We start from the raw sequence: 20,962 nt of genomic DNA on the forward strand, positions 1-20,962 counted from the left end.
ACAGCTGGAGGGAAAGAATGCATTTCAGCTCACCAGCAATCATCTGATGAAACCCTGGGCCAATTCTGTATGTAAATTACTTAATTAGAATTACCAGATTACACTACTGAAGGCTTTATTTAAATAGGCAGTTTATCAACAGGATAAAGTGTGCTCTCATTCTCAGAGAATGCCAGCGTAAATGCATTTGTTCAAAGCTCCCACCATGCAAGAGCTGAACAGTAATTTAATAAACCATGTTCCCCCACCAAAAAAAAGTAAAAATCACAAAGGACTTGCCAGAAACAGGACAGAAAGATGACTCTTGCTTCCCAACAATCAAGGAATAGTCTCCTAGATGGAAAAGTTCCCTTATTTTCTACAAAACAGTATCTTTATACTGTTTTATAGCAAAGCAAGGAAAAAATCCTGTTGTTGCAGTGTCACATCACATACTGCATCTGCTGAACATACATTGCTAGCCCTGTTTTTAGTACAAAAAGGCATGCATAAACCCATTTTCCTGATTAATGATCTACAGAAGCCATCAATACCAAATTCCAACTTTAAAGAGAGGTGCTTTTCCATATTACCATCAAATTAAATAATAAAGGAATTAAACTCTTCCTACATTACAAGTCTTATATCACAGACCCAAGCTCAGAATTTTATTATTTACTGTTGTCTGTTATTATTTACAAAAGCCAGAGCCATCCACATTCAACAAGCCAATACCGAGTCAAAATAACACCGTAGCTTCTTGTTTATTCAGAGACATTTGACTTCAGCAGCGTTGCCATTCAACAACTCAATTTGTTTTTCTTCCTAAATCTTCAAAGAAAAGTTTATAGCAAGTAAACTAAGACCTAACTATATCAATGAAATAGTCTTTGTTAAGCAAAGGCTTATCTCATCAGATGCAAAGCAATCAAGCATAAAGAGCCACTAAAAACGTCAGTGTGTGCCGGTGAAGTTTGAGAGCTCTGTGGAAAAGGGAAGGGATGCACGAAGTGGGATTTTGCTTTAAAAGCCTCACATTCCCTGAGCTCTTGCAGCTTTCCTCTGCTCTCTGCTATGAAACTCACCCAGATTAGTAATCTACCTACCTGGAATTCCAGTAATTTTAAGGGAACACAAAATTCAAGTAGTTTCCTGATACTTCAAAGACTTCCAAGACCACATCCACACAGTGTCCAAAGCTGCCTTAATTCTAGGTAATTTGCTTTACCACTATTTTAGCTAAAACTTAAAATAATTACAACAGTGTCAAAGCCATCACATTTCATTCTGAAAGGAAAAACATGTTACTGAAGCTACAGGGGAACTGGTCTTAAAGAGGACCAGTTGAGAAATAATTGCTAGTAGTGCAGAAAAAATTAATGCTCTCATTAAATTATTTTTAAAAATAACTCACTTTATTCATGGCCATTTATTTCTGTGGTGACAAAACACATTTCTTACATGGAAGGGCATGTACTCAAATTGCTAAGGGAAAACCATAAGAACATAAGAATGTCAAATGACCCTGCAAATAATGAGGCTGTAATTCACCGTAACTGCTGAAATGAAATCCTGTAACTGCATTTCAAAGTAATTCTGGGGCTTCTTTCACTGAAGACACCAACAAACTTGCAGGAGTTTGCTCGGGGTTAACACAGAAGCCACGTGTAGAGCTTAAGTTCATTAATTATATTAACAAAGTCACCAAGAATATAACCCTACTTTTCTATATGTATCTATAAATACACATATATATCACCTGTGTGTATATATATGAAAATGCATCATATGATTTTAACTGTTCCCATACAGAGTGAAGCTGCTGTACTACAAGGAATCAAATGGGCTACAAATCTTAAAAAGAGGCAATCTTAAGGCTCTTAATTTTCCATTAACAATGGAAGATATTTTATAAGCCCACAAAATAACAAGCCAATCTTTGCTGCTCCTCCTCTGGCTGTTGGAGGCTTTAGAGAGACTGAAGGTCAAGCAGTGTCTCAACACCGTGCCAGTATTTCACATTTTTTAAGGCAAAGTAGTAAAAGGCTGTTACATCACCCATTCAAAAGCCACAGGTAGAACAGATACCACACAAAATCGCTGTGCAAGACATGCAAGAAACTCTGTAAACTCATCTGATGGAGCAAAACAGATTCCCACAAAATCCCACATTTCTGTGGGAAAAATAATGAATGCAGGTAAAGCGTTAACATTGTTGCATGATTAAGGCTGCCAGAGGAACACACACTTCCCAAATTAAGTCAGAAAGTTAAAAAGCATTAAAGGCTGAGGAGCATCATCTAACGGAGAGAGGAGCAAATCGCTTCCAGCAGCCTCTCAAGTGGGGCCGAATTTAAAGTTCGGTGTGTGGGCAATGACAGAAATCCCCGGTTCTGTGGGTGCCAGCACCATGTGCTCGGTGGGGCTGGTACCGAGGAAGTGCCAGCGATGCTGCCCGATAAGAAGCCTCTTTTGTTTGAGCAAATCCTTTGTAGGAACGAGCACCTTCAGATGGTAAAATGCAATTGTGAACCATAAAAATTGGCAGGGACATTCAAGTGCAGATGCAGCATTTACATACCGGCGGGTAACAGCCTCCCAAATGGTGCCTATAAACGCCCCGCGCGGCCCCGCGCCCGGACCAGGCAAAGCCCGGGGGGACCGGAGGGGACGGGCCCGGGGGGACCGCACCGGGGGTGCGGGGAGGGCGCCGCGGGTCCCCGCGCCCCGGCGGCTCCGGCTCGTACAAGTCACAGGCGAGAAGATTTCGGTGGAAACGCGCCGGTTTGGGGGGAAGGGGGTAAATGGGCGGGCAGCGGCTCCGCCTCGGACGGGCGCTCGGCACGAGCGGAGACCCCGCGCGCCCCGGCCCGCCCCCCGGTGCCCGGTGCCCGGCGCGGCGGGAGCTGCCAGGGGCAGGGTGGGCAGCACGCGCTGCCGGCGCGGCCCTTTGTTGTGCCCCACGGCCGCGGAAAGTTGCGGCCGCCGGGACCCCCAACCCCGCGAGCACCCGCGAGTGGCCGAGGCGCGGCAGGCAGAGCCCCCCGCACCGCGCCCCGCACCGCGCCCCGCACCGCGCCCCGCCGCGCCACCGGCCCACGCCGGCCCCGAGGGGCGCCCCGCCGGGCCGGACCCCGCACACCGCGCTCCACTCACCGTTGCGGGGCGGCCCCTTGGCGGGGGCGCGGGGCTCCGGGAGCTCTGCGGGCGGCTCCAGCTCCATGGCGGCGCCGGGGCCGCGCCGGGCCGGGGCGCGGCGGGTCTCAGGGGCCCCGGCGGCCGCGCTGCCCCATCGCCGCTCCGGGCGCTGCTGACAGCCAGAGCCGCCGCTGCGGGCGCCGCGCTCGGGCCGGGCCGCCCCGCCCTCCCGCGGGGCACGGCGGGAAGCGTAGTCCTCCCGCGCCGCCCGGATGTACCCGCGGGGCCGCCCCCGCCCGGCCCCGCCCCGCGGGCGGCCCGCTGGGGCCGGTCCCGGCGGCACCGCCCCGGTGGGCTCCGCGCCCGGAGCCGGGCCGCGCCTGGGCACCGCGCCTGGGCACCGCGCCTGGGCACCGCGAGCCGCGGGGCAGGAGGGGGCACCCGCCGCCCGGGCACGGGGCGGCCCCAGCGCGGCATCGGGCACCGTGCAGACCGGGAGAGGGGAAAGCGGGGAGGGATCGGGCGGGTCCGCTCGGGAAACCCGCCTTACAGAGTAGAGGATCGGCCAGCCCGGGAAGTGGGCACCGGGCAACCCGGAGGGAGCGGGCAGCCCCGGCAAGGGTTACCGGGCAGCTCGCGGTACCAGACATTCCCGGTGCAGGGAAAGCCCGCACAGGCCCGGGGCGGGCATGGGACAGCTCCGCCCGGGTGGGACCGAGCCGCCCTCGCCGCCTGGGTGCAGCTTCTGGGGCCGGTGCGGCCGCCGGGCCGGGCCGGGCCGGCCCGGGGCGGGGCGGGACTGGCGGGCGGGACGGGCGGCTCCTCCCCGCCGGGACGGGTGGAGCGGGCGGTCGGTGCGGGCGCTCGGCGCCGCTCTCGCCATGCGGGCGCTGCTGCTCCCGGCGCTGCTGCTCCCGGCGCTGGCCGCGGCGCGCGGCGTCGCCACGGTAAGACCGGGCGCACCAGCACCGGGACTGGGCTTGGGACCGATGTGCGCCCAGCAGGGCGCGCTCCCCGCTGGAGCCCCGGAGCGGGCGGTGCAGCCCCCGCTCCCTGCGGGGCCGGCGCCCTCGGGGCGGGCGGTGCTGGTCCGGAGACCCCGGCGGTAGCGGGCGGGCGCCGAGGGGGTCCCGGGGCGGAGCGGGAGGGGGCGTGGGTGGGCAGTGACCCCCCCACCCCACCGCCTCCCGCCGCACCGACGCGGTGATGAGGGGAGCGCTGGGGCTGTCTCGGTGCCCCTGCGGACAGAAGGGGCGGCGTGAGGACCGCCCTGGGCTGGCTGCGGTACCGCAACCGGCGCTGGGAACCGGGACCCAGGACCGCGTCCCCGGGCCGGAGTCTTCCTGCAGGAGCAGATTTTGGGGCAGGGATGCTCCGGCGAGCTCCGCTGCGCCAGCAACCCTGCTCAGGCGCTGGCCGAGCCCCTCCGAGGGGAGGAGAGGGGAGCAGGGGATCTGGAGCGTGGGATGTTCCCGGGGAAAGGGCAGCGCGGTTTTGGGGCGGGTGCTCCCTGCGCTGTGGGGGTTTCGGTGGAGGGGGTGTGCGGGACTGTGAGCGTGCTGGGGTGGTTGGAAGGTGCCCAAGCTCCAGCGCTGCGGTGCTGAGCTTTGCAATTAGTGTCTCCGTGCCAGAGAGAACAGCCTGGACAAGACTTCCCGGGGATATGAGGGGGCAGCGTGGGGGAGCCAGCCCCTCTCCTGGGTCTGAGGGAGTCTGTTGACCCGTGGCGTCCGTGTCCATAGCCAGGCTGGGATGCAGGCCAGAGGGAGTCTGGGGGGAGCAGCCCCCAGGTAGGAAAGGTGCTGATGCTGCAATCACCAAAGCCAAGATTTTCCAAGTTCTTTGCCGGAACAGTATGAAAACATGACTCTTTACTGGCAGTGGCTGGCTTGGGAGTGGTGTCCGGAGCACTCCGGGATCCACAGCAGGTGCTGCCCACTGTACTTAAAGATATCTCTTCAGTTCTTGCCGTTTGGATCAGATCCCATCAGTGGGCATTCCTGTGCCACGCAAGTGTTCCGCATGGTTGTGTCCCTGTGACCGACACGGGACGCCCGAGCAGCGCCAGCGCCTGGGGCCTGGCTGCCATCAGCCCAGCTCTGCCAGCCCTGCTCTGCCCGGCCCCCCGGCTGCAGAGCGTATTTAACGCCCTGTGCCAAGCTGGGGAGGAGGAGGAAGAGGAAGGTGACACTGTTTCCCTCCGGTGACAGGGACATGGCTCCCAGCAGCTGTGCAAGAGGCAGCAGCATGCTTATCAACACAGCGTGTTTTCCTCCGAGACAAGTCCTCTGGCAGCAATCAAAGGACAGCTTAAAAGCTGGCCAAGGTTCATTGTCAAAGGTCTCGCTTTCTCCAAATAATGGCACAAACTCCCTGCTCACATGGATGCTCTCGCAAGAGGTCCCAGAAACCAGGCAGAACTGGGAAAATTACCCAGCTCATAAAACTGGGATGCTTGCACGCCAGCCGTGGGTGCACGGTCCCACTGTGGAGCTGGGACCTGGCTCCAGAGGAGGGGCAGCACCCGCCTGCCTGCACTCTTGGCCAGGGTCTGCAGCAAGCAGGGGGCGTTCTGGGAAAGAACCAGCCAGAAACCTTGTGAGGCTGCAGCAGCTCCCATTAAGGTTTCTTGGGGAGCTGAGATTTTGTCCCTGAGCAGCCGGTGCAGTGCAGCAGCCTTTGGCTGGGGCTGCCCCCTGCCTCCACATCCTGATCCACCCACATGCAGTTGGGCAGCAGATCCCATGTGTGCAGGGAGCACGGGATATTGGGACACAGCTGGGCACAGGCTGAGGGAGGACACCCAGGCAGGTGTCACCCTGCGGCCGAGGCAGGGAGGCGGGGTGACCCTCACAGAAGGGATCATGCAGGGGCCTTTTTTTTAAGACTTCCTTGTTTATAGCCTTTTCTGTATAAATAGATCATACAGTTCCTGTTTAAGGAAGCCATTTAAAAGGCAGAACGAGGTTTAATGTTACCACCCCATGCGAAGACAGGCGGCTGCCCGGGCTCTCAGGCAGTGAGGGGCAGGCAGTGCCTGGGAAGGGGCAGCCACTCTCCCTCTTGCACCTCGACCCAAGGTGAGCGGATTTTGCTGAGTGGCCACGAGACGGAAGCGGCTGCTGGGCCCCCCGGCCCCTGCCTGCCTGGCCAGGGGCTGCTCATGGGACACGGGAGGGACAGGGCTTCCAGCAGAGGGTCTCTGAGGAAGAGGTTGCTCCTTTGGGCTGCAGGGGACCTTCTGTTTGCTGGGACCCCCGTGTGTGGTGAAGTGTGAACAGCCACTGGCGGGGCTTCTCCAGGTGCAGTGGGACCCACAGAGCCCCCAGCCCAGCTGCAGCGCTGCCGAGGGATCCCCCACACCTGCAGCTCCCGTGGGATCAAGCTTCCAGCACAGGCGGCTGCAGCGCTTCCCTGCAGAAGGTGCCAGTTGTGGGTGGGATGGTGGTAGCTTCACCAGGGGTTGGTGCTGGGGTGTTGGCAGGAATGGGGGACCCCAGCTGGAAATGCAGTGGATGCCCCCACAGGACACAGCAGGACGTCGCGCAGGGCTCCCGCAGGGATGCGTGTGCACACCGGGACCTCGTGCAGCGCCGTGCACATGGAGGGACAGGGACAGAGCTGATGGCGAGGACAGCAGCCCAGCTCCGGCCGAGGAGCTGCCCGTGTGTGCGCGGCGCCGGCAGCTCGGCTGGGAATCCCTCTGCCTGTTTGCACAAGTGCCGGCGTGGCCGTGCGGAGGTCAGGGGGCCCAGGGGGGTGTGAAAGCCTGGAGAGGTGGTGCTTGGGGGGGTGTCCTGCTCCCTGCCCCGCTGCTCCCTGCCGCGAGCTTGATTAGATCCTGTTGGATTTACAGCCCTTCTGGGCTGCCAGTGTTTTCCTCGCAGCCAGCGGTACCTGAAAGGGAGACGCTTTTTTGAAATGCAAAATGCAGGAGGTTTTGCTGCCTCTTTAGGCAGGGAAGCCCTTGGCCCGGCTGTGGGGGGGTCCCTGCTGAGGGAGCAGCTCCCAGGGAAAGCCACTATCTGGAGCTACCAGCACATCATCCCGGTTGGGTGTGGGGAGGATGGAGCCTGCGCAGCTGTGGGTGCTGCCCACAGGCAGGACATCAGCCCCGTGGGCCTCTGCCCTTTCCCACGGTGCACAGTGCTCCGGGGAGGGTGGGAGAGCGTGAGTTGAGCTCATTTCCCAGCGCTGCCACCATTCTGTTTCCCAGAGTGAGTCAGTCCCCGTGGGCAGAGCACTTTCCCTCCAGGGTCACCGCGCTGCTGCTCTCAGGTCTCCCACCATCCGGGTGCAGCCCCACACCCAGGGCACCCAGCACAGCTTGGCCATGCTCCCTGCCAGACCCCCATGGGGACATCGCTGGTGACAAGGGGTGAGCAGGACACGGCTCCTCAACACTGCTTTGTTTCTGAGCACAACAGGGGGAATCTGCAGAAACCAGCCAAAAAGCACCCTGGGCTCTGTAGCATGAGTCAGGGCCATGTGTGGAAACAAGGGAGTCCTTGAGTGTGCGCCTGGGGCCATTGCAGGAGTCTGGAGGGGCTGAGCTCACCCTGAGGTGGCTGCATGTCACCATGAACAAGGGACCCTGTGTGGACTCAGGGCTGTGGGCGCGAGGGGACAGAGGCACTTCTGGGTCTCTTTGCCACTGTCCTTGCTCACTCGGGTCTTGCTGGAGGCTGGGAAACAGCTACAGCAATGGGACCTGAGGCACGAAACACTGGTGGCCGCGGGGGCAAGCAGCTTCCTGGGTTTGGTCACTGTCACCCAGGTGCAGGATGGTGGGACAAGGTGCTCTGGGCCAGATGATGTCCCATGCACTCTGGGACATGGCCAGGAGACCCAGGGGTGATTGGAGACCTCTGGGCATGCAGCAGAGAGGGACTTGGCTGTGAGAGCTGGCTGGGCTCAGCAGGGCCCTGTGGGATGCCCAGGCAAGGACAAGAGGCTCACTGGCTGCCCCACGTGTCCCTGCAGGCGCTGGAGGAGGCGGACCAGGTCCGGATGACCTCGGAGGGCTCCGACTGCCGCTGCAAGTGCATCCTGCGGCCGCTCAGCAGGGACGCCTGCAGCCGCCTGCGCAGCGGCAGCGTGCGGGTGGAGGACTTCTACACGGTGGAGACAGTGAGCTCGGGGGCTGACTGCAAGTGCTCCTGCACTGCCCCCCCCTCCTCGCTCAACCCCTGTGAGAATGAGTGGAAGATGGAGAAGCTGAAGAAGCAGGCGCCTGAGCTCTTCAAGGTATCTGCAGGCCTGGTGGGACTGTGGGCTGGGGTCCAGGGACCCCCTCCAGATGCTCCAGCTCCCTACCCCAGCCCCATGCTCCAGACCTGCTTTCCCTCTACAGCTGCAGAGCATGGTGGACCTGCTGGAGGGAACACTCTACAGCATGGACCTGATGAAGGTGCACTCCTACATCAGCAAGGTGGTGGCCCAGATGAACACACTGGAGGAGGTGAGTGAGCTCCAACTGGTACTGTCCCCAAAGCCTCCCCTGTCCAGCTGCTTGGGACCATCTGGGGGTGTTGCGGGCTCCCAGAATGGGGGTCCACACCTCTCCTCTCCTCCAGACCATCAAGACCAACCTGAGCAGGGAGAATGACTTCATGAAGGAGAGTGTCCTGCACCTCACTAACCAGATGAGACGCTATGAGAACTACTCAGACATCATGATCAGCATCAAGAAGGAGATCTCCAACCTGGGCTACCAGCTGCTGCAGAAGGATGCTGCTGCTGTCCCCGAGAGCAAGGCACAGGTACCCCTGGATGGCACCACTGACTGGGCTTCCCCTGCTGTGGGGCAGAGCTGACACCCCGGGGCTGGTGGCCTCACATGGGGAGCTCCTCGCTGGCAGCCAAGGGGTGGTGCCTGTGCCCACAGCACAGCCATGGGAAGGGAGGGAGGAAGGGGAGGGGGTCTGACCAGGCTGTGCCCCCTAGGACACAGCTGGGGGCCCAGAGAAGGAGGCAGGACGGTACCCCAGCACCCGCAAGGCGCTGGGGGACAGGGCAGCCCTCCGAGCACCCAAGGAGAAGCAGCTGAAGCCTGAGAAGCCCAAAAAGGATAACCCGAAGGCCAGGGGGGGGCCCCAGCCCACAGCCAAGCCCAAGCCATTGGCACACCAGCAAACCGTGGTCCGGGGCATCACTTACTACAAGGCCGGGCAGGCGGGGGCGGAGGGGCCAGCCAGCAGCCGTGGTGAGTCCCTGGGCTGGGTCAGGGCTGCGGGGGGCTGGGAGCCCTCTCCTGCCATGGTGCTGCTCAGTGGGGCAGAGGGCCGGGGGCTGCCCCCACCGACACACTGACCCCCTGGCTTGTCCCCCCACAGAGAGCCCCGCAAGGGGGGTGGCTGTGTCGGAGCGGCATGAGGAGAGGGGCCCCTTGCACCCCCCAGCCAAAGGGACCCCAGCCCAAGCCTTCATGCGGGCAGAGACCATCATGCCCAGCACCACAGCTGCACCCAGCAGCACCACCCCGTCCCCCCACACCACCGCCCACAGCCCCCACCCCACTGACCTCGGGCAGGGGCCTGACAGCACCGGGGGGCCCGAAACGCCAAACAGAGGTGGGTGAGCAGGGTCTGGGAGGGGCACCCACCCTGTTGGTCCTGGCACTTGTGGCCAGGCTGGGCCAGCAATAGCCCTGCTGTGGCAAATGGCTTCCTGGCCCTGGTGGAGGCAGGCTGCCTGGGGCAGGGGGTAAGCCTTCCTCCTCCTCCTCGGTACCCAGTGAAGGAGTTGGAGTGTGAAGGCACCATTGAGTCTGTGGAGCCCCCCACGGAGCACCACAGCTATGGGCGCAATGAGGGGGCCTGGATGAAGGACCCAGCAGCCAAAGATGACCGCATCTATGTCACCAACTACTACTATGGCAACAGTCTGGTGGAGTTCAGGAGCCTCGACAACTTCAAGCAGGGTGAGGGCTGGTAGCGGAGCAGGCGAGGGGCCCTGCCTCCTCCTGGGTGGGTGCCCAGTGCTGGCTATGCCAGGCCCTGGGGTGGTGGGTTGCTGATAGGGACCTGCACTGGGCAGCACCCATGGGGCAGCAAGGAGGACTCAAGTACCCTGCTGCCACCAGCATGCTTGGGCCATCATGCATGGGACCCCAGTACTGTGAGGGGTCCCAATGGCTCTCCTGCCCACTCACAGGCCGCTGGAGCAACCTCTACAAGCTGCCCTACAACTGGATTGGCACTGGGCACGTGGTGTACAAGGGGGCCTTTTACTACAACCGTGCCTTCACCAAGAACATAATCAAGTATGACCTGAAGGAGCGGTACGTGGCGGGATGGGCGCTGCTCCATGACGTGGTGTACGAGGACACGACGCCCTGGAAGTGGAAGGGCCACTCGGACATCGACTTCGCTGTGGATGAGAGCGGGCTCTGGGTCATCTACCCCTCTGTGGACTATGACTACTCACAGCAGGAGGTGATTGTCCTGAGCCGACTCGACCCTGGGGACCTCTCGGTGCGCAGGGAAACCACATGGAAGACGGGGCTGAAGCGCAACGCCTATGGGAACTGCTTCATCATCTGCGGCATCCTCTATGCTGTGGACACCTACAACCAGAAAGAAGGGCAGATCTCCTACGCCTTTGACACGCACACGGACACGGAGGCAGAGCTCCGGCTGCCCTTCCTCAACCAGTACTCCTTCACCACACAGGTCGACTACAACCCCAAGGAGAAGGTGCTCTACGCCTGGGACAACGGCCATCAGATGACGTATGGGCTTCACTTCGTGGTCTGAGAGCCCAGCCGGGTCCCAGCCACATCCCTGTGCCCACCCTGCACCGTGCCCTGCCAGGGGTCCCAGCTGGGCCAGGGCTGTGACCAGAGCCCGGCTTCCACCCCAAACCCACCCTCATCTGCTGTGCCCCAGTCCCCTGCACCGCGCGGCAGGGGTGCGGGAAAGCACAGAAACCGCCCCCCACGACAGCGTGGCCTCTGGGGCCGTGGGGCTGCCCCACAGCCAGCTCGGCCGGCATTGCCCTCCTGGGGATGCGGGAGAGGAGCCCAGCCCCGCGGCACCGGGAGGACACGGCAGCACCAGCCCCACGCCACCGCCCCGAGCACCGCACTCAGCACCGCACGGAGCTCCGCCCGCACACCCGCCGCCCCGCGCTTACCGGAGCCGCCGGCGCTGCGAGACCCGTGTCCCCGCCTGCCCCGAGCCCCGCGGGCGGGCAGGGCCCCCTCGCTGCCGGGGCAGGAGGAGCAGCTGCCGTGGCTAATGTAGGAGACGTGATTAAGATGCCTTTGCTTTTGCCGCTCATTAGCTTATTATTTAAATGCGTTCACCAAAGCCGCGCGGAGCCCTCTCTCCTGGCAGGCAGCGCAGAGCAGTGCCCTGCCTGCAGTGCCGGGGTGCCCTGCCTGCACCCCTGCCTGCACCCCTGCCTGCACCCCGCGGCGGGGACCCGCGGCCCTCCTGCACCGCCTGCTGCCAGGCGAGGGGCTGGGAGCGCTTGGCTTGGTTTTAGTCATTTTAGACGTGAACAGTATTAAAAAATAACAGATGTGGAATGGGGCTGCGTGTGCTGTCATTTCTCCCAAAGCTGGGTGGGAGGAGTGGGCAGGGTGGGCACTCCCTGTCCCATCCGTGCCCAGGGGTTCTGGCACACACAGCTGTATTTCACAGCACATCTGGCTGTCGCAGCTCCTGGCAGCACTCCTGGGGGAGTCAAGCCTGGGAGGGTCACCCCACATTCCCCCGCAGCCCCTGGCAGTGCCACAGCTGGGGGTTCCTGGCTGGGCAGCAAGAGGCAGGCAGGTCCCAGGCACAGACCTGGAAGCACAGACCCTGCAGTGTCCTGGGGAAAAGGGGATTTGGCCTTCCCAGGTCTGCACTGCAGCCCCAGCAGCTGAGCCCCACTGCTGGGAAAGCGGGAAAGGGAGAGGAAAGCAGCTGAGCGTGGGCACCGAGAGCAGCTGCCCTGACTGCTGCAGAATTTGGCAAGCGTGTAGCAGCCGGGGGGCCCCGAGGGATGAGAGCAGCCCCCATGGCCCAGCTCCTTCCCACTCCTGGCTCTACATGCCAGGGCAGCCGCCCCTGGGCACTGGCAAGCCCTGCATGCTGGCCAGATGGCTTGTTGGGCTGTGGCCAGGCTGCTCATGCCATGGAGCCGTCTCTGAGCAGCTGAGCCCAGTGTCCCATGATGCCAACGTGGAGGAAACGTTTCTTCCTGCAAAGTCCCAAAGCCAGTGCTGGGCACGGGGCAGCCTGGCAGCCCCTTCCCTGCCCACGGGCTGCACCCGGGTCCTGCTCCTGCTCTGGCTCCCGAAGGCAGCAGCCGTCCCTGCCCCTGCCTCGGCCCCAAGCCCCCCATGCCAGCGGTGCGGAGCATCCCTCGCTTGGCTGAAAGTTCCCACCACGAGAAAGGAGCTGGCTGACTTTCCCCCTCCCCTGGCTGGGTCCCTGCCAGGCTTTTATCTAGACATCCCCAGCAAATCCCTGTCCAAACAATACATATTTCTGACATTTTTTTGCAGTAAAGTAAACTCCCAGCACATCTCTAATTCCAGGGCTTTGTTGTCCTTCGGCAGGGGCTGCCATGGCTCTGCCCTGGGCTGTGGACACCCCTCTGCTCCCCGAGGGAAGAAAACACAGGGAACGGGGTAATTAAACCCTCATGGCTGGGGGGTCATTTAATTGCAGCTGTGGAGCCTCCTGCAAAGGCACCCCTCTGCGAGAATGCCCCTTGCTCTGCTAACGCTGTGATAACGAGAGGCTTTAATTATGCCCACATGACAGACATTTCATGAAATACTTTTCCCCCCCTACAGCTGCCTGGCCTTGCCCCCAAAACCTGCAGCCACGTGCACCAGCTCAGCCGGGCTCCCGGGCTGGGGGCAGCTGGGGAGGGGGGTGACACAGGACAAAGCAGGGTGACATGGGATGATGTGGGGTGACGCGGGGTGACGCAGAGTGGTGCCAGGCAGTGCAGGACTGTGACCCGGTGGCAGTCTGCAGCCCCAGTAGGTTTCTCAGCAGCACAGGGCCATGCAGTGGCAGCAGGGGCTGTAACAGCCTCATCACTGTAAGAGCTGGGGTGCAGTGCTGGGGAAGCAGCTCCCCCCCAGCTCCCCACTGACAGAACACCAGCAGGGAGCAAAAGCAAACAGGTTTTGTTTCTCAGGGGGATCATTGCGCTGTGTCCTTCAGGCTTCCTGGGCCCCACACTGCTCCATGCCTTTTTCTCAATCTAAAGTCACCCTGATCCCCTTTCTCCACTGTTACATGTTAGGGAATGACACCTCAGGTGGCGTCCATGGACGTGGCTCCAAGTGCCTGCCCAGCTGCGGCCTGGCCAGCCCATCCCCATGGCAGCATGGCTGTACTGGCAGCTGGATTTGGTGGCTCTGGGACATGCAGAAACCTCCCTCACTCCTGCTGCTGCACAAAGGGACATGTGTGCTGGATGTGCATGTGGCAGGGGAACTCCAGCCCCAGCAGTCCTTTGCCAGCTGGTCCTGGTCCTTGTCCTGCTCCTGGCTGTGGTGCTGCTCCATGGTCCCTGAAGCCTGGTCCTGGTCTCTAGTCCCAGGTCCTGCTCCTGGTCCCAGTCCCAGGCAGAAGAGGCCGGTGTGGGAGGACAGAGGTCCCCAGGCAGGACACAGTGGGGACATGCAGGTGGGGGCAGGATGAGCTCCCGCCGCGTTGGGAGCTGCTGACTTCCAGACATTCCTCCTGTGCGTGGCCGGCACCACCTCGGCTCATAACGTGATTAAAAGATTAAAATCTCTCAGTTCAGCAGCAGGCAGCAAATGAAGCTTGAGGCAGGGATGCTAAGGGGCTGCACTGCCTGAGGCCCCCGTGACAGCAACACAGCACCCAGGGAAGGGTGCTGAGGCCATCTGAGTGGGTGGCTGCTGGTGCCACAGCCTTCCCTTCAAAAACACTCTCCGCGGGCACAGCCAGCCCCTGGGTGAAGCCAGGCAGTGAGGTCCTAACTTTGCCCTGCTCTGGCTTCTTCCTCTCTGTGCCAGGACCCTCAGCTGGTGCAGCTGAGCCCCTCCCAGCTGCAGTTTGGTCCCACCAGAGGGTCCTGTGTCCATCCCCAGGGCACAAGACACACTGTCTCTTGCTCGTGGCCACAGAGCTCTTCCCTGGCCAGGGAGAACCAGTAGTGACCTGCGTGGGGCTGCAGGGCTGGGGCCAGCCAAGCGAGGAGCATCCTAAGGGGATGTAGGGCCCTTCCCTCCATTCTTATGTCTGTCTGGGGGCCACTGACACAGGAATGAGGGGATGTGTGTCTGGCAGCAGGTGGGAGGGAGTCCTCGGGCTGTGCCCACATTGCAAACATGCTTCAAAGCCAGAGCCAGCAGCACCAGGAGTCATGGGGATCTATTTTTATTGCCCTGCCCTTTTCTCTGCACAGTCCCTGCTGCCGGCAGGCCTGGGCACAGCCCTGGCAGTGCTGCTGCACGGGAGGGAAGGCATTTCCCACTCCCTGGGGATGTGCCATGGCTCCTGGCACAGCAGCAGTGCAGCAGGATGGTGCTGGCACTGCTCTGCTCACACACTCTGCTGGGGCATCCCTGCCCTCCCCATCCCCGGGCTGTGGCTCACAGTGCAGCACCGAGCCAGGACAGGTACCCCTGCTGAGACCCACCAGCTCATTGCACCCAGGGCCAGCAGGGAGGTGGGGACGACATGGCTGGCAGAGCTTCCCCAGAAGGGGTGTGCGTGCCCAGCATCAAACCTGCTCAAGTGCTTCCCCGTGGCAGGGCTGTGCTGGCAGCAGGGAGCTGTTTCTCTTGCAACCATGATGAAGCTGCAGCTGGAAGCACAGCGGGGGCTCAGGATGCGAGTGTTGACCAACCCAAACAACCCTGGTCGGGAGAGCAGCAGGCGCTGCCGGTTCCACACGCACCTTCCCAGCACCCCAGGGCTGCAGGAGGCTTCCAGAAACGGCACGGTGGGGAAGCCAAGGCATGAACACAGCCTCAGGACCTGGGGGCTTCCACATCCCTGCATGTACCTGTCTCTGGGCTGGGGCAGGTACAGAGCACATGGCCCAGCACGGACCTGCTGCTCCCACCAGGGCCCCCGACTTCGCCTGACTGAAACCTGCCTCCTGGATCCCTCCTGGCATGGCTGCCCGGGCACAGCTGGGCTCCAGCACTGGGGCTTGGCAGAGGGCTGAGGCTGGACATGGTGCCCTGCTACGGCAGCAGCCTCTGGGCAGAACCTGGTGGTCCCCAGGTCCTTCCCACGAAGCTGCAGGCTCAGTTCCAGCACCAGAGCCCTCATGCTGTGTCCCCGTCCCCTCAGCTGCCCACCCTGGGCGGTGTTTGGTGAGGGCACATTGGTGCTGTGGGGTCCCTGGTCAGTCTCTGGAGCCCTGCAGGGTGACATGGGGCCATGGGGTGAGGCAGGACTGGGGGTGGCCAGGTGGACCACACTGAGCAGCCATGGGAAAGGGCCAGGCAGTGGTGGGTGGCAGCAGCCGGAGGGAAGGGAGGGAGCCACGGGCCTTGGCGGTGCCACCTCTGACTCACACTCCAGTGGGAAAAGAAATCCCATCCCAGGATCCCCACAGCTGGCTCCAAACCACCCCAGCCCCCAGCACAGCAGCCCCTCAGGGTGGTGCGTGCACCCGGCAGTGCCCCACAGCACAGCCCGGGGAAGGAGCGGGCTGCCCATGGGCTGCTCCTGGCTGGGCTCTGCTCGGCCCTGCGGCCGCCTCCGCCGCCCCGCGGGTGCCCAACCAGGCTGGCAAGGAGCCAGCAGCCCCAGCACAGACACCCCTACCAAGGGCCACCTTTGTTCAAGAGCCCCCAGGATGGGGGGAGCAGGGCTTCGGGGCCAGTGCCTGTGTCAGACACTGCCTGTATTCACAGGAGAGCGGGACTGGGGGCGGGGGGACAATCCTCCCCCTGCCTGCCCAACAGAGCAGGCGTTCAGGGCAGGGAGCAGGCAGCTGCCCTGGGCACACCCCGGTCATCGCGCGGCCGGCGGGACGTGGCATCTCCCTGCCAGGCCAGGCACTCAAATGGGGCTTGTTGTTACCCTGATGCACCAGAGGCCGCTCACACGCAGCCATGTGGGGCCACCTCTCCCCTGGCACGAGGAGTGGGTGACATGCTGAGGCCAAGGGCACCTGGACACGGCCAAGGCGGTTGGTCCCAGGAGCAGGGATGTGACAGGAGCAATGCCAGGAGCGTTGGAAGAGCTGGGTTCGTGTCCATCACAGCAAACTCCAGCTAAGGGAGGTGGGAATCTGGGCTTTCCCACCCAGACCTCACAGGACCAGCATCTGCCTCTGCCCTCCCTGCAGCCCCCCTTGTCCCAGACTTCCTGTCCCCACCCAAGCTGCAGAATCAGGCCCAAAAGTAGGTCCTGCCACATCCCAAAGACACCATCAGCACCGGGCTAATGCCTCCTGCTCCAGGGAGAGAAACATCTGGTGCTGTGACTGCTCCCCAGGACAGCCAGGGCTGGGCCATAGTGGCTGCTCCTCCTTCCTCACCCCTGCCCTGGAAATCGTTTATTTGCTGAAGAGCAGCTTTCCTCAGGAAGCTAATGCTGAGGGACAGCTTCAGTTACAAGGAGAAAATAAACATTTTGAGCCTTGGAGGCCCTGGTGCTCTGCAGACACTGGTGCTAAACCCAAGGCCCGTGTCAGCAGCTGCTGTTCATTTTGTCCCTGCAGTGGCCACACATTAAGTCTTCCCGGGGCCATGCTGCTGTCCATGCTGTCCAAACCTGGGACTTCTTGGATGTTCAGTGTCTGGCACTTAGGGTTTTTTCATTTTTTTCTCCTCTTGTTACTGACTAGTAATGGCTTGTTGTCACCTGAACCACAATAGGACCTGTAAGACAAGGCCCTCTTCAGGCAGTGCTGCTGCTCTCCTGGCTGGGGGCAGATGGTGACAGCAGTGTCCCCTCAAGCACACTCTGATGCTGCCATCAGAGGCTCTGCAGTGCATCCACCTTCTTCCCATCTTAATTTCCAAACCACCCCAGAGTTCATGGTCCCTGCTGACTGGCTCCTGGGTCACAGTCAGAACCAGTAATTTACATCAGGAAACGTTACCCATGTTTGCTTTTCCATGTCAGGAATGCTGGCAGGAGCCACCAGGCTCCCAGACAAAGAGCCTGAGGAGCACGGGGCACACAACGCCTCTCCTGAAGAGCAGCCCAAACGCAGCCAGGCATGACCTGACAGCAGCAGCCAGCCCCAGCCTGCCCAGCTCCCAACACAGGGCCAGCCTCTCCCTCCCCTATCAGGCATCAGGCTCCTGGGACAGGAGCATGTGGATCTGGGATCCCTGCAGCACTGTGCTCCTTCTGCTGTGGGGAGGGAGGCCACATGTGCTGGGGGAACAGCACACACCTTTCCAGGGGCAGCCTTGCTGCTGCCCACTGCAGGGTGTTCAGTAACTCAATGCAAAGCACGTCACCCTGCCTGCCTCTTCGGTGACAGGGACATCAGCTAGTGCAGCCAGTTCCCACACAACCCCCCCCTCTGGCAGCCTGGGCCCCCAGGGGCCTGTGCCCGGAGCTCTGCCAGGCTGGGCCCTTTGCTGCCAAATCCAGTGAGCTCAGGCCCACACTAAGCTCCTCACAAAGCCATCACACAGCCAGCATTAGCATCATGGTGAAGCTATCCCTCCCAACAGCCCAAAATATGGGAAATTCACTCCACTGCACGTAACGAGACCTCTCTCCAGCTAAAACTTGTTTGAGGCTTAAAAATCCCTTCAGATCTATGCTAAGTTCAGCAAGCAGAATTAACATCCTTTTCCTGTACAGAATCTGGATCCAATCTAAGGACTCCCTAATGGGTAGAATTTTTTGTGTTAGCACGTATTAGCTACACTAACACAAACCATGACTGCTGCATCACTAATGCCTGAGCAGCACTGCCTAACTCTTCCATCAGAACCAAAAAAGGTCTTTGGAATTGGAACTTCATCTCTGAGTTCCAAAGAATTCCCTGCGGGACAGAGTCAAACCATTTACCCAGCTCTGTGATTTACAGCTGAAAGTGTGGAGCTCTGAGAGCAGGGAGTGCCTTGATACTTTAGTTATCAACCTTCTGGTTCAACCAGCTCTTCTCTGGTCTGGTTCCCTGGTTTCACTTCACCTCTCAGTCTGCACACACACAAAAGGAACACTTGGTCTGAAACCATCCTACCTGCTCTGTTTTCCAAACACTCCAACAGGCACTGGGCTTTCCCCATCCTGCCCTGCAGCAGGCAATGCTGTCTGCTAACAACTGTCTGGAAGGACTGTCCTCATCCAGAAGAAACACCTGCACACGTGAGAAGCCAAGTCCTCTTTACACTCACAACTCCCAGGGCAACCAGTGTCAGCCTGTGGACTCCACAGCAGGGGCACCCACAGACCCCATCTCCTGCATCCCAAAGGCACCTCTGCTGGCAGGGGATGTGGGGTGGAGCCTCCCTCTTCACAAGAGCACCCTGGTACTTCCAGGAACTGTTTGCCAAGATTATATCAGCCACAAGCAGAAACCCATCTGGTGGAAGCTGGTGGCACCCAGGTTCCTGACACTGAGGGCTCCCTGGGGAGGGGGCTGCAGCAGCCCCCTGGCCGCCCCCAGCAAGGGAGTTCACCTCTGTAACACTTCAAGCCCTGGCACTAGACAAAAGCCTTAAACATTTGTTCTTAAGCTACTGAAGTGATGAACACCAACTCACTGTAAACACCTCTGTAAAGTTTCCTTTTTAAACCAATCTCAAGTTAAACACTTTCCATGTGTGAAGCTGAAGAAGCCTCACAGATCTGTGCTCATCTGCCTGTCCTTCAAGAAGAAAAATAATCCTGAACTGCACATTCTGTTACTATTTTCATTAGCAGTATCAGTTCTAACAAAAATCCTCCAATCCCTCTTCATAAAGCTGCTGACTCTTCCATCCCACCACTGCTGAAAAAACCACCAGTGCCAGCTTCCAAACAGGATTCCATTTAATGAGACATACTCAGCCAGCACCAGGAGGGCCCCTGGGTACCAGGCAGGTTCATGCCTTGAGGGCATATTTCCGGGCAGGGTACAAACGTTCTTTTCTCTGCTGTTTCTTGGTCTTCAGGTTCTCCTCGTGCTTGTTCAGCCGGCGCCGCATGGCACGGGTCTTCTTCGGCCGCAGGTCCAGGGGCTTGTACTTTTTGCCCTGTTGACAAAAACCACACAAGTTGAGAGGCTGTGAAGCAGCAATCAGGTGCAGGAGCTCACAGAGAGCTGAGCTGCTGCAAGGACACCAGCAGCAGTGCTTTCAGCTTTTTATTTGGACCAGCATTAAGACTGAAAGCTTAAGAGAACTTCTGTCCATTGAAAAGTTTGAGCCAGTTCCAACTTCTGCAGCAGCTACAGAAGCTGTGACTCAGGTTTAAGTAACCTTACAAGTCCCAGTTATTCAACACAACATTTTTTCCCCCCTATTCTATATATTTAAAACCCCAAAAAGTAACACTGTAAAAAATTATGGAAACTTTACGAGATAAAGAATTCCTTGGTCACAGCTTAAACTCAGGAAAGAGGGTATCCATGTTTCTGGAAAATGCATCTTCTAGGCAGTGCACTACACCTCAGAGAAGCCACGCTGCCCAGAAGACTCTCCTGGCAAAACCAGATCCACAGAGTTTACAGAAGTCAGGGTAGTTTTGCACTATTTAAAAAGGAACCACGGCTACAGAACTTTTAAAATGACCATAAACAAGTATTTTTTAATTAAATTTTAAGCCTCTAAGTGACAATCTATGAAGTTATTTCCTTCCTACAAACTGTGTATTTGAAAATAGTGAGACAAAAAAAAGGCCCCTGTGAAAGATACTTCGTCTTACCTTATAGAACTTCCTCAAGTTCTCCTTCTGGGTCTGGTTGATCACAGTCAGGACCCTGGCGATGGATTTGCGCACCACGCGTCTGCAGCAGGGAAAGTTCAGCTCAGAAGGCACAGACAGGCAAGTCCCTCAGCCTGACAGCCCAGCACGGAGCTGTGTACACGCTACAACCTGCACTGCCCCACGCTGCAGGAAAACACCGACAACTCCCGGCATCGCTCAGCTCAACATCCCTGAGGCGCACGAACCGATTTTCAAGCCTCCAAACGCGTCGCGCTCCCACACCACCGCCCTCCCGCTGCCCGGCTCACGGCAACCGCAGGCGGGCAGACCCTCTGCATCCCCGCGCGCCGCGGCCCCGCCGGCCCCGGCTGCAGGCCGCGCTCCCGCAGCCGTCGCTCAGGCTCGGGCCCGCTCCCCCGCAGCAGCGCCCGCCGCCCGGGCCCACTCACATCTTGGAGAGCTTGGAGGCGGCCCCGCCGGTCACCTTAGCCACGCGCAGCTGCGACAGCTCCACCTTGAGATCGTCCAGCTGCTTCAGAAGCTCCTCCTTCTTCTTCCCGCGCAGGTCTCGGGCCTTGATCTTGGCCTGCGGGCGGCGGACAGACCGTCAGCCCGCCCCGGCCCCCCGCTGCGCGCCCCGGCCTCCCCCCCGCGGCCTCCCGCCCGCCCCTGACGCCCCGTATCGCCCCCCGCCCGCGCCCCCTCCAGATGGCGGCCCCTCCGCGCCGGGCGGGAGGCCCGGCGGCCCCGCGGATGGCGCTGGATGGCGCTGGATGGCGCGGGGCGGGCGGCGCGGCGCTCACCATGATGGCAGCAGCGGCGCGGCTCGGGCGGAAGGGACGGAAGCCGCGCGGGGCCGGGGGCGGGCGCGCTGCCGGAGCCTACCAAGGCGCGGCTGGGCGGGGGGAGGCGCCCGCGCTGCGCACCCCCGGGCCGCGCGGTGGTGCCGGCCGGGCCGCGGGCAGGGCAGGCGGGCGCGCGGCAGCCCCGGGAGCGCGCGCTGCGGGCCGCTGGGCCGCGGGTTC

General features: G+C 60.2%; 4 protein-coding genes across 6 annotated transcripts in view; 2 read left to right on the forward strand and 2 right to left on the reverse strand.

Moving 5' to 3' along the window:
* The window catches only part of NR6A1 (nuclear receptor subfamily 6 group A member 1), a 78,367-nt gene extending 75,072 nt beyond the window's left edge, over positions 1-3,295 (reverse strand). For both annotated transcript variants that reach the window (XM_051637016.1, XM_051637015.1), the window contains exon 1: positions 3,136-3,295. In XM_051637016.1, coding sequence (XP_051492976.1) covers positions 3,136-3,202 — 67 coding nt within the window. In that variant the 5' untranslated portion in view covers positions 3,203-3,295. The remainder of the gene's footprint in view (positions 1-3,135) is intronic.
* Positions 3,296-3,937: 642 nt separating this feature from the next.
* OLFML2A (olfactomedin like 2A) lies at positions 3,938-11,650 on the forward strand. 2 transcript variants are annotated; one of them, XM_051637010.1, is made up of 9 exons: positions 3,938-4,064; positions 8,101-8,364; positions 8,471-8,578; positions 8,694-8,879; positions 9,064-9,322; positions 9,453-9,689; positions 9,854-10,039; positions 10,273-10,553; positions 10,791-11,650. In XM_051637010.1, the coding sequence occupies exons 1-9, from the start codon at positions 3,999-4,001 to the stop codon at positions 10,872-10,874; spliced, it is 1,671 nt and encodes a 556-aa protein (XP_051492970.1). In that variant the 5' UTR covers positions 3,938-3,998; the 3' UTR covers positions 10,875-11,650. The 2 variants fall into 2 exon arrangements, with proteins under 2 accessions (XP_051492970.1, XP_051492969.1); XM_051637009.1 differs by having other exon boundaries at positions 10,273-11,650.
* Positions 4,201-20,962, forward strand: part of GOLGA1 (golgin A1) — a 74,742-nt gene continuing 57,980 nt past the window's right edge. Inside the window, exon 1 of the mRNA XM_051637004.1 lies at positions 4,201-4,205. The gene's annotated coding sequence lies outside the window, so the exon portion shown is untranslated. The remainder of the gene's footprint in view (positions 4,206-20,962) is intronic.
* RPL35 (ribosomal protein L35) lies at positions 19,044-20,833 on the reverse strand. The gene is made up of 4 exons (XM_051637035.1): positions 20,741-20,833; positions 20,387-20,523; positions 19,935-20,016; positions 19,044-19,264 (listed from the first exon to the last, which is right to left on the reverse strand). Exons 1-4 carry the CDS (start codon positions 20,741-20,743, stop codon positions 19,115-19,117), a joined length of 372 nt encoding a protein of 123 aa, XP_051492995.1. The 5' UTR covers positions 20,744-20,833; the 3' UTR covers positions 19,044-19,114.

The sequence above is a fragment of the Apus apus genome, chromosome 19 (assembly GCF_020740795.1).
Source record: "Apus apus isolate bApuApu2 chromosome 19, bApuApu2.pri.cur, whole genome shotgun sequence".
Classification (NCBI taxonomy): domain Eukaryota; kingdom Metazoa; phylum Chordata; class Aves; order Apodiformes; family Apodidae; genus Apus; species Apus apus.